The sequence below is a fragment of the Acinonyx jubatus genome, chromosome F2 (genome assembly GCF_027475565.1).
Source record: "Acinonyx jubatus isolate Ajub_Pintada_27869175 chromosome F2, VMU_Ajub_asm_v1.0, whole genome shotgun sequence".
In the NCBI taxonomy this organism is placed as follows: domain Eukaryota; kingdom Metazoa; phylum Chordata; class Mammalia; order Carnivora; family Felidae; genus Acinonyx; species Acinonyx jubatus.
Genome location: NC_069394.1, coordinates 33107799 through 33120582, shown reverse-complemented (window position 1 = coordinate 33120582; position 12784 = coordinate 33107799). Strand labels below are relative to the sequence as shown.

The window sequence follows — 12784 nt, the reverse complement described above, 5'->3', positions numbered from 1 at the left end:
GATTGATTGTGATTTAAGTGGGAAAATTGAAATAAAAGAAATACCCAACTTTAGTTTTAATATTCAAACTTAAATAGATACATTTTTCCCTTAAAAAAAGTACAAAGGATGCATAGTAGGTTACAATTTGTATTATTATATATGGCATTTATATATATATGGACACATTTATAGATTTACATGGTACCTTTGGAGGGGTATACAGGATTTGGTATTGGTACTTGTCTCTTTGGAAGGGAACTAAAAGATGGGTGTCAGGGAAGGGGAGAGACTCACCTTTTACTGTTTGAACCAGGAAAATGTATTAGTTAATTATAGAAAGAAATTAAAATAGAAATGCCAGGAAACAAAACCAAGAAACCTATACAATATAGTATATTATTAGTAGGACCTAAATAAGATTAATTTGGTGATACAAATTCTGCTAGGAAAATATTCTATACGGGTTTGAAATGCATCTGAAAATCATACAAAGAGAACTAATTGAGTTATTGTATCTTATAAGAAACATTAATTAAGAAGTTTTCTCAAAGGCAAATATATTCAGCTCCTTAGGAATTTTTACCCTCAAGTGCTGGTATAAGCTACCACCTTACTCTGAAGAAGACTGCCTGCCCTTCAATGTTCTTCTAGACACAGCGCAGTATTTTACGGCCTCAATCTGCACGTGCACCAAAATGCAACAAAAATAAAGAGCAACTCTGATTTAAAAAGTACCTCAAGGCAATACAAAAAAAGTGATTTTTAATTTTTGATACATATTAAAACATTTCAGTCAGTTCTTTCTGACAGCATAACACGACAAATACACAAGACCTCAAACATGCTTTAAAATGACATTCAGCAAAATATTGCAAATTTAATAAATAGCAATAATCACACACAAATACATATTTCATACTCAATCATTAAGCTATTAAAACAGACAGCTAAAGAATAAATAAACAAGAACAGACAATAAAAAAATATGCGGGGTTTGCAATTCATTCTACTTAAAAAAGGGGGGAGGATCTGAATGATTTCGTAATTTGCTTTCTGACGCGTAGCATGATCCTCCCCCGCGGTGAATAAAATATATCGAAAACCACTCTTACAATAATGCAGTCTTTAAATACAACAAATAAATATGAAACCAGCAAAGCAATTTCAAGTTGTAATAAAAACGCCCCCCCCAAAGCTATGGAAATATATAGTCATTGTGGTAGCAAATGACAGTATTGAAAGTGATAGTGCTTGTGCACTGAACTCATCTGTGACCTCGACATGACGTTAGTGCAAATCCCTAGGGTCCAGTACAAGCATCACCCTGTACCAGGGAAGGACATTACCAGTTGGAACTTATCTTGTACAATTTTTGTACATTTTTTATAAAGTTCAAGATTTAATGCATAGTAGAATATCTTCATCTGCTTAATTCTGTCCCGAAATAGGGATGAAAAAAGAAATGACTTGGGATTTTACCATTTGGTCTGTACCATATTAGAGTATTAAAGTCAACATTAGAAAATCTATAAAAGAGTTTCACTTTTGCCATTAATTTTTCTAACTCTATCTAAATTTCACATCACAGAATGTTAAATGTAAGAGAAAAATTTGTAGACAAAGGTTTTTCCCTTTGAGAAAGCTCATATTATGATGAAATCCAATAATATTTAGACAGATGTTACCTAAATAAAAACTCAGGTGAATATAAGGGGCTTTTTTTTTTGTACATTAACCACCTTGAAATGTGATATATTAAGTTACAAGATGTAATGGCAAAAAGCATAAAGGGTTCAATGAGAAGAAGGTATTATTTTGTACAAACAAATGTTTTAACATAGGATAGATAAACTGACAGTTGAATGAGTCAGCAGCCATACTTCTACTGTGAACTACAGTACCAGGATAAAAACAATTAAAACGAATGGAAGAACATTATTGAACAATATGAATACATAATGCAATTTTAGCTGCTAAAATAGTAAACTCTAAAGTTCATAGAGTTACAAGTTGTTTAATTTAACCATGCAGGCTAATATATAATAATAAGAAATCACCCTGCATCTTTTTTGCTTTTAAATTAAAACTAGTTTAATTGTGAAGTTTACAAAACAACGAACAGATGCTGCTCCGACTCGTACATGACCTCGCTCGCTGTGATCCGTACCTAACAAAGTAACAAAGCCTCATCATCACTTGTTTCATTTTTCAGTGTTGCTTCTAAGCAAGTGTCTGGGATCTGGGCAGTGTGGACGACGCCACAGCGCGCGCAGGGGCCGTCTCGATTACTTGGCCTCGCTCCAGGGTTTGCTGCGCTGTATGGTTGTCTAAACCCTTGTCCTTGCTCCGAGGCAAGATCGAGAAGAGGTCTGGAGCAGTCATTCACATCCAAGTCTGAAACTCCATCGGAAACCGGAATTAGCATTTCAACATCATCATCTTCTTCTCTTCCATTTGCCCCATTATCAAGCTGTCTCAAAGGACTCTGGTTCTGATTTACGGAGCTTGATCGCCCTAATGTAAAACGTACCCAACGCAGCCCCTGAGTCATACGACTTAGTGCACTTGTGAGCTGGTGCCTCGCAGGACTCACACCTGGGGGTTCTACACTTGTCACATCCCTTCCACTATCTGTGTGACCACCTCGGGTACTCTGAGTTGAGGAACTTCCACTTGCTCCCACTGTTGCTTCTACTGCTGTCGTGGGAGGGACTTTTTGGGGCAAAGGAGCTGCAACCCCACCAGATGCTCCTGCCGTATCTCTTCTCTCATTTTCTGTGTCTGTGTCGTCGGACTCCACAGAAAACAAACTTCTGTGAGCATGACTTCTTTCAGGTTCTCTGCTGGTACTCTGACTAGGGACAACCTCATCTCCATCTGCTGAGACCAAAGCCAACGACCCTGAATGACGTGATCTTGCAAAATTAAAAATACGATTCCAAATATTGCTGGATCTGCCTGCCATTGGAAGCCTGATCGAAGTGAATCCAAGCTGAGATCGTACTGCCAGCCTCAGGTTTTCCAAAACAGAAGCCTACAGAAAATAAGAGGAGATCTTAAGATCGCTAACAATGAAGTATTAACACAGAAAACATGCTTCTAACAAGAACGTGTTGTGGGTAAAGACATTATTACTCATCGTTAAAGTCTATGAAGGATGAATTCAATTCTCTGATCTGTAAAGGTTCACCTACCACAGAATCTAATCTATAACTCGTACCATTGCTCACTTAAGATTTTCCTGACACTGCATTTTATACATACAACTTTAGAGTGATGTTTCATATCAATTACAACAACTATTTTATTTCAAAACTGGACGCTGTAATCCAATTCTAAAAGTGTGCCAAAGGGACAAAATTATTTGACACTGCTTTAGCTAGGAATGTAAACTAGGCTCTTTATCTGGTTTATGCCTTTCTTGTTTTTTTTTTTTTTTTAATTTTTTTTTTTCAACGTTTATTTTATTTTTGGGACAGAGAGAGACAGAGCATGGACGGGGGAGGGGCAGAGAGAGAGGGAGACACAGAATCGGAAGCAGGCTCCAGGCTCTGAGCCGTCAGCCCAGAGCCCGACGCGGGGCTCGAACTCACGGACCACGAGATCGGGACCTGGCTGAAGTCGGACGCTTAACCGACTGTGCCACCCAGGCGCCCCATATGCCTTTCTTGTTTTTAAACACAGAACGAGTCAGACTTGATTTACAAGGTTGAAACTTTCCCAAACATGGTAAAGTTATATATATATTTCACAGCTGGTTCTCAAGGATTTGTTGAATGAATGGGTAGTGAAGATTGATTTATACTGTCATAAATAAGAGAATTAATTAATTTATAATACAGCACAGGAAACAAAGTTTAAGATTAATTTTTTTATAGCACTACAACACAATGGTATTTGAGACATTTGGACTCTTCTCAATCTTTAAAGATTAGGTTTTATTTTCTACAGCATAGCGTTAAGCATAAATTTTCACGCCCTTATTCTTTGAAACTTTACTCATTTTCCTAGATGAATACATTAATGGGTTATTTTAAAAACATACCACATTTATATAAAAGTCTTTAAGCTCCATCTAGTGGTTATAAAAAGGAGTATTCAAACTTGGAACAAACACAGCTTTCATCTGTGGCATTTGGTATTTAAAATGCAGTATTTCCAGGAAAAAACGGTGAGTTGACATATTCCCTTCCCAATGATGCTGTAAGTTCACCCTGCCAAAACGAACGCCTCTCCCTTTCCCTTCACAGAAGAAAAGAGTTTCCCTTGATAGTGTGTGTTCTCCACCTCTCTTCAAGATGGGCATTAAACTTACTTGTAAGTCCCACATAGGCCTTTTGAACATAATCTCAGGAATATAATTCACAGAAAGCAAAGGAACTACGGTTATAGGAATATTTAATAATCTGGCACGGACTGTCAATAAGAAATCTGAAGATCAGCATACACAGATTTGCTATACAAATGAGTCAGATTTTTCACCAATTAAGAAGTATCTAATTTTATATTAAAAAACAAACAAACAAAAACCGGTTCACATCCCTAAGGAATTTCTCCATAGATGTGGTCCTCACCATTTAGTATTTGAGTTCTAAGGCTTTCATGTGAGTACTATGTTATACCCAGCAGTGAACAGAAGGCTCTTCAGATAAGCTTTCCTTTTATTCAGCTACCACCCATCGAGATCAACAACGCTCACTTTCACATTAGAGTCCGTCATAGTGAAGTTCTCTACTTAGAGTTAAAAGTCTGTTTAATTAAAATTAATTTAACATTAGATTCCTAATGTTTTAGGGATTTTACATACTTCTTCAGTTTATGAAGAAGAAAGCGTTCTTCAGAAAGCATTTCTATTTTTGAATGGGATGGGGATTTACAATATTCTTTTTCTTTTTAAGGAAAATAATAATTGATAATTAATAACAAATTGATAATGTGTTACCAAAAGTTTGAAATTTGAAAGTTTAATCTCATAAATGGAATAAAATCTAGCTTACTATTCATAAACATTTTATTTTAAAACTTTCTTAAGTATAATTCTCTCATAAGGCTAAACTATAAACCTAAAGAATGGCGTAGTATGTAGTAAAGAATTAAATGTTATTCAGAGTGAGGTCTGACCTTTGCCATCTGCTTCTGGGATGTGATCTCTGAGCCCTTACAGCATCATCTCTGACAGGAGTGTCCTAGCCTGGGGCCTGGGGCCCGGGGCCAGCCAGATACAGATAACGCTGTGTCTAAGGTGGAGGCTCTAAGCCACACGAGCAGTGTGATGTAGGGTGGGCACTGGACTCGGCAGGATCAGTCAGTGTGCAGGGGGTAGAGACTGAGATCAGCCACATGCGCAGTTAATCATGCCTGCATGGTGGAGCCACAGTAAAAACTCTGGAGGCTGTGTCTCGGGCGAGCTCCCTAGTTGGCAATATTCTGAGCACACTGTCACACACCCGTGTTGAGAGTGTAACACTGTCTCGACTTTGTGGGGAGAGGACAGCTGGAAGATCTGGGTTTGGCACCCTCCTGAACCCTGTTCCAGGGGTCTTATTCTTTGGCTGAATTAATTTAGGTCTTTTCCCTGTAATTAACCATACCCCTGAGTATAAGAGCTTTCAGTGAGTTCTGAGTCCATCTAGTGAACAGTCAGAACTGAAAATCATTTTGGGAACCTCAGAACTTATAATTTCTGTACAGATGAGACCTGTTTGGTGTGGACTGTGCTTTCTTTAGCTCCACAGTTAGCTGAACTCTTGGAGGAGCTTCGGGCCATAGGAGTGGCAGATGGCAGATGGCAGATGGTAGGCCAGGTGGGCGGAGCCGGCCATTGTTGGAGCTCCACCTAAAAAGAAAGTGGCACCTGGCAGGGCTGAGAATGTGTGGCTTTCTCTTATTTTGCACACAAAATTCTGACCAGTGGAACTTCTGAATTATTTACTTAGCAAGGTACATCTAGAGAAATGTTCTTAAAACTATAAATTCTCACCAATATTTCTTAAAAGACTCAAATAAAGGTGACAGACTGTAGTCAGAAATCATATCTACCAGAAAGAAAACGGTTTTCCATTTTGCACAGAATTAAATCACTGGGAAAATAATGTTTATCAATTTTTATAAATATTTCTGAATGAATTTACATTTTAAATGTATACACCCTTATGTCTTTATGAACCCTGGTATACTTTAGGCATTGAGAAAGAAGTTTTTTAAAAAATGCTAATAGGACTTTATTTAATTTTAATTTTTTATATTTTTGTTAAATTGATTTAGTTCTGAGAGAGAGAGAGAGTGAGAGTGAGCAAGGGGCAGAAAGAGAGGAAGAGAGAGGGAGAGAGAGATAATCCCATGCAGGCTCCTCACTGTCACTGCAGAGCCTGAAGAGGGGCTCAAGCTGACCGGATCTGGGGCTCAAACTCACGAACCATGAGTTCATGACCTGATGCTTCACTAACTGAGCCACCAAGGAACCCCAAAATAGTGTTAATAGAACTTTAAAGAATTCGGAAACATTAATAAAATAATGAGTTACTATTTAAAGAAAATGATATGAATTCTTAAACAGTGTAAAATCCGGCTGTCAAGTTTTCCCTCAAGTCAGGTAGAAATGTTAACTTCATTGCAATTACTTTTATTGTTAACTAGTTAATCTAATTACTGATATATTACTAGTTACTGTTAAAAAAAAAACGGTATGAATTCTTAAACACCGTAAAATCTGGCTGTAAACAAAAGTTTTCCCTCTACTCAGGTAGAAATGTTAACTTCATTGCAATTTACTTTTACTTATTAACTCATTAATCTAGCAGATTACTAATGTATTAATTTTAACGTTCATTCTTAAATCTTCTAGATGTTTAGTTCAAACAGAAAATAACTTACTAAACTTTACTTCTGAATTTTAATGCACCAAATTATCATAAATAGTAAAATGCTTAAGAATCACATAACAAAATCAGAAAAATGAAAACATTTGGTATTTTGTAGCATTTGTTAAAATACAATGAAACATAATTTCAAATCCTCCATCTATTTAATAATCCTTGACTACAAGAATTATGACAAAGGTCCTTTATCATATATACAAATATAGAATTCATTTTAGGAAACAGAAATCATAAATTGCAACATACCTGATTAGGTGAACAAACGGGAAAATCTTCAACTGGTGGAATTAAACCCTGAGCAATCAACTGTCCATAAGAGGGAGGGGCTTCTCTTCTTAGCAGTTCTGCTTCCACTCTTGACAGCTGTGTTTCAAATGACCTGTTAGAGAAAATAGGGGAACAGAAAAGGTTAAAAAGGCAAGCTAAAATAATTTTTTAAATCAACAATGAAAAAAATCTGAACCTTAATATATTTGACCATTTTTAAAGCGTAGCCAACTAACATTTATTGGATATCTATAGCATTCTGACACTGAGAATACAAAGGCAAAAAGCCATGGGGCTTTCACTTAGGAGCCTGGATCACTAAGTTTTAGTGAATTAGAAATTCCCATAAAAGGTAAATGTATTAGATCTTTAAAGCCCTAAGAACATAAGAGGTTTGAGACTTTAGGTGAAAGTAATCATCAAGTTCAACACATTTAGTTTTTAGATGAGGAAAAGAATGAATGAGTCACCAGTACACTTTCTGGAATAGCTTGTTCTTATAAGACCTCTGACTCTTCACTGAGCTCTTATGCTGCAATGTAGTCAAAAGTTTTGTGGCCAAAGAGGCAGCATGATTACTTTGATACTGTGCATCTGCGTGTATCTATTAGCTTACCTGTTGGGTATATGAAGTCTTTTGTTGAATCTATTATTTGTAATTCTGCTGGGACTGAGGGTCACTGTCTCTACAACAGTGTCCTAAGGGACCTCTCTCTGCCATTAGCTTCTCCCAAGTCCAATCTATCCCGCACCACGTGGAAGAAAACCCTCCCTGAAGGTCACCTTTTAATACTTAACATTTCTGACTTAACTGAGAGCTCTTGACACACGGCTGTCATGGACCTGAGACACTAACCCCATGTTCCAAGTTTTAACTTTTAGCCCTTGATATGTATCTTAGGCTCCAGATGAAATGAAGTATGTGATACTTCTCCAAGCAATGCTAGGCATTCCTACTTTTATGCATTTTCCCAGGCTATTTTTTTCAACTACAGTATCTTTTCCCTGTCTACATTCTACTTGTAGATTTCAAATGGCACTTGTTCAATAAAAGCCTTTCCATTCCCCCCCATCAGATTAGGTTAACTTTTGACTTTTCCTCTATACTTTGTTTTACAGCTTTTCTACCATTTATATTTTTGTCATCTTATTCCATTCACCAATGCCTTCCTCCTAACTGTACGGTGCCTGTGAAATTATGCCTTATTCATTTTTCTACTCATCTGTATTGTGCTTTGAACCTAGTAGGTTCTCAAATATTTAGAACTGAATTCTTACTTATAAAAATACAGGTTAAAACACTACAACCGAATATTGCAGCTTGCAAAATTCCTACAAAATAATCTGAAAACAAAAACTAGTAAATACCAGTTCTTAAGTATTTATTAGTTTTTAAAATATATTTTTAAATGTTTGTTTATTTTTGAAGGAGAGAGAAACAGAGTGTGAGTGGGGGAGGGGCAGAGAGAGAGGGAGACACAGAATCCAAAGCAGGCTCCAGGTTCTGAGCTGTCAGCAGAGAGTCTGATGTGGGGCTCTAACTCACAAACTGCGGGATCATGACCTGAGCCAAAGTCAGATGCTTAACTGACCGAGCCACCCAGGTGCCCCATCTAAGTATTAGTTTTTATGTGTTTAGCCTCTTGAGTCTTAGCCTTTTCACACTGATTTTATAAATCATAAAAAATATTTATCTATTTCCCAAAATAGTATGAGACCAAAGTATACTGCTGATCACACTAAAGAACGGTTGCAAATACTGGGGCCATGTTCACTGCAGAAGCCATAACCACTAGAATTTTGTCTTGATACTGACCTTCGTTCAAACATTCTCAGAGAATAAAGCTTACAGGTACATCCCAATGCAATGACCAGTAACAAGCCACAGATAAGGCTGCCTATGACGGCTGCAGTTATGACTCTGGTAGGCACAATTACGGGGCAATTCTCCTCATCGCTGCCGTCGCCGCAGTCATCCTGGGAATCACACACCCAGCTTTCAAACACACAACGATTGTTTTTACAATGAAAATTTCCTGGCTGGCAAAAAAAGCAGTTTTTTTCATCTGAGCCATTTGGGCAATGATTCTGGTAGTTGCAGCGATCAGAACGAGGATAACAGACACCATTTCGGGAACAGGGAAATTCTTCCTTTTGGCACATGGTGCAATTTATTTCATCCCTTCCATTTGGGCAATGCCAATACCCATCACAACGCTGCTGTTCTGTGTAACACCCCCAGTTACCCCCACAGGGTATTTCCCACGGCAAACAGAAGCCATCTACTTGGTAAGTTGCATTAAATCCCCTTGCGGCGTTCACTTTATCAGCACAAAAATGTACCCTGATCTGTCCAGAAGAAGAAACAACTGTAAGAGGTGCATGAGAATCAAAAGCAGTTAACACACGCAAAAGTTTGTGTGGATTCTCCTCTAATCCATCGTATATTTTGACGTAATCGCCATAACCAGTACCATCAAGTTTAAAGTCAGTGAAGCGTAAAATGACTTTACGATGATCACCAGTGTCTATTAACCAGGTGCAATTGCTTCCAGGAGGATAAAAGTCTGGATAGTTGGGAGAATTGAAAGTACCGTAAAAATATTTTAGCCACTGTCCACAAGTTGGCACATCACAGTCTATCTCATCTCCTAGGTCAAGGCAGTCAATGTTGCCATCACATTTTAAAGACTCAGGGAGGCAAGTGTAAACCTTGGTAAACCGAGACAGACACTGGAACTGGTTGTAGGCACAGGGCTGAAAAGAAGCAGCCGTTGGGGGACCAGCTTCTTTGGCACAGATCTCTTCATCGGAACTATCTCCACATTCGTCCATGTTATTACATTTCCAGGCTTCTGGTATACACTTCCCGTTGCCACAGCGGAACTGATCGCAAGCACAGTTTGGTTCTTCAGATTTCCCTGGGAGGATGTGGGGAGGACAGAGATGGAAGAAGGGAGAAAAAAACATACTCTTTTAAAAGATATATAACAGTAAGTGACACTTTTATAATAAATATTAACTAAGCCCAAGTGATAGGGTTTAAAAAAATCTTATTTTACAAAATAGATCAGTTCTAGTGGCAAACTAACATTGGCTCACTAATTACTCAACAGTTCAATTCATTAAACACTTATTGTTTGTTCCATGAAGACCTTAGTATTTTGATCTAAAGTGAAGAGAACACAAACTGAGGGGTTGCTGGAGGGGAGGTGGGTGGGGAATGGGCTAGGTGGGGGATGGGCATTAAGGAGGGCACTTGTGATAAGCACTGGGTGTTATATGTAAGTGATGAATCACTGAATTCTACACCTGAAACTAAAATTATACTGGGTGTTAACCAACTGGAATTTAAATAAAATCTTGGGGGAACAAAGAACAATTCTGCTTTTGTAGAGAACTCTCTTACTGCAGAACATTTAGTGATATGATACAAGACACTTGAGCCAATACACTGCCCTGCCTGAAATTTGAAAATAATTTATTGCATAAACATCATTAGAATATTTTCAAATGAAGAAAAATTTACCCACAATAATCACCTTTCAAATCAATTTTTTTCCTATTTTTCATATCCTTTTCTAGTTCTTGTTTATATCTATATCTATATACATACACACAATATTTTGCTATATGTGTCCTACAGTATATTTTGTAATCCTATTCTTTAGAACCAAATTTCTGCTAAGATTATTGTAAGATTAACTTTATACACGGTTCATAATGATTCATGTGACCATAACACAACACTGCCACTTTATATTTCTATTGTTTTACACAACTGCATGAATTTGAGTTATGTTATAAATTCATTCATCAAATTAGCAGGGGCAAGGAGAGAGGAAAAAACCTGAAATACCTACAGAATTCCAATTATTGTAGTGTACAATGCTAAATATACACCAATAGTGAGGCATGGAAAGAAAATCAAACATTAGCTCCTGACAGTTCCCCAAACTGACAGTGTTTGGGATAATACATCTCCATTAACTTATTTATTGGTACGCAGGTGACAGAAAATGTGCTTCGAAAGCTAAATAAGTATTACAAAGACTGTGTTTTTAAGAAAAAAAAGGTAAAGGACAAGTACAAATTTTAGAAGATACAAAATGATTTTCAGCAAAAAAGCAGATATAACTTAAAGAAGTGAAAGAAGATTTGATACTACAAACTAGGAAGGTGGAACAGAGCGGTCTTTTTTGCGAAGCTGTGAAGACCATGGTAAATCAGACACACAAAAACATATTCTGAAGTAACTTTCAGGATGTCAGTAAACACTTGAGGGAAAAAAAGACTTACTTAAATTTTTTTAGTGTTTATTTTTGAGAGAAAGAAAGAGAGAGAGAGAGAGAGAGAGAGAGAGAGCACGCGCTGGCGAGGGGCAGAGAGAGAGGGAGACACAGAATCTGAAGCAGGCTCCAGGCTCTGTGCTGACAGCACAGAATTCAATGCGGGGCTCTGACTGATGAACTGTGAGATCATGACCTGAGCTGAAGTCGGATGCTTAACCAACTGAGCCACCCAGACACCCCAAAAAGACTTAATTTTAAAATTAAGTATTTAATTAAAGTAATTAATTAAAGTAATTGATGTATTTAAAATTTGAAAACAAAATTGACTTTAGTTTATAAAATTAATCAGTTCATTAGAATATACAAAACACCTTTATGAAACCGTGCTGTGCTTTAGGGCACCTGAACCTTCTTCAATCTCAACTCTTTTTTTTTTTTAATGTTTATTTTTGAGACAGAGACAGACAGAGAGAGAGACAGATACAGAGTGTGAGCAGGGGAGGGGCAGAGACAGAGGGAGACACAGAATCTGAAGGAAGCTCCAGGCCTGAGCTGTCAGTATAGAGCCCGAAATGGGGCTCGAACTCATAAACCACAAGATCATGACTTGAGCCGAAGTCGGATGCTTAACCGACTGAGGTACCCAGGCGCCCCTTCAATCTCAAGCTTCTTAAGGTCTAGTCACAATTAGACAGATATTGTTTAGAAGACTAGCCCCAAAGTGACTTGGTACTTAACACTACAGAATTCTGTTCATTATCTTTCTTTTTTTTTTAAAAACACACCTGAAAAATATGCCAGTCTGAAACCCTTTCTAGAAATACTGTCATCGGAATGGAACCTGATCCAGACGTGGTCTTGTGAAGAAATATATGGTGGTGGAACTGTCGAACCACAGGCTCTGTAACTTTCGATATTCTTGTATGTTTCTATCGTCAACCAGTCCAAATTGCATCTTCTGGACCCTTGAATATCAAAATCCTGAAAGCTACAAGTAAAAAGTCAGAAAAGGCTATTAATAAGGGTAATTTGGGGGAAAAATTTCACTTAATACTTAATAACTGAGGACTTTACTATAAGCCTTCATTCAATATTCATTGATTCTCCTGGGTTTTCCAGGCATACAGCCATATCATCAGCAAATAATAATACTTTTTCTATGTTCCTAACGTTTGTATCTCTTTCTCAGATTCCTGAACAATACTTCTTCATAAAAAATACCAGATTCCAAAATAATGCTAAAAAAACATAGGTAATAGTTGGCACCTTGTTCCTTTTTCTTCTTTGTGTGTGTTTAGGAAGGACCACTTCTAATTCAGAATATCCTAAATTATTCTGTATTTGAACCAGAAACACCACACCTAA

At 37.4% G+C, this 12784-nt stretch overlaps 1 protein-coding gene across 2 annotated transcripts in view; it reads right to left on the bottom strand.

The window, feature by feature from the left end:
- Positions 1 to 727: 727 nt before the first annotated feature.
- The window catches only part of LRP12 (LDL receptor related protein 12), a 74333-nt gene continuing 62276 nt past the window's right edge, over positions 728 to 12784 (bottom strand). For both annotated transcript variants that reach the window (XM_015078029.3, XM_015078030.3), the window contains 4 exons: positions 12205 to 12407; positions 8944 to 10048; positions 7107 to 7239; positions 728 to 3016 (listed from right to left, as the gene is read on the bottom strand). In XM_015078029.3, the coding sequence (XP_014933515.1) occupies positions 2150 to 3016; positions 7107 to 7239; positions 8944 to 10048; positions 12205 to 12407 (2308 nt within the window). In that variant the 3' untranslated portion in view covers positions 728 to 2149. The remainder of the gene's footprint in view (positions 3017 to 7106; positions 7240 to 8943; positions 10049 to 12204; positions 12408 to 12784) is intronic.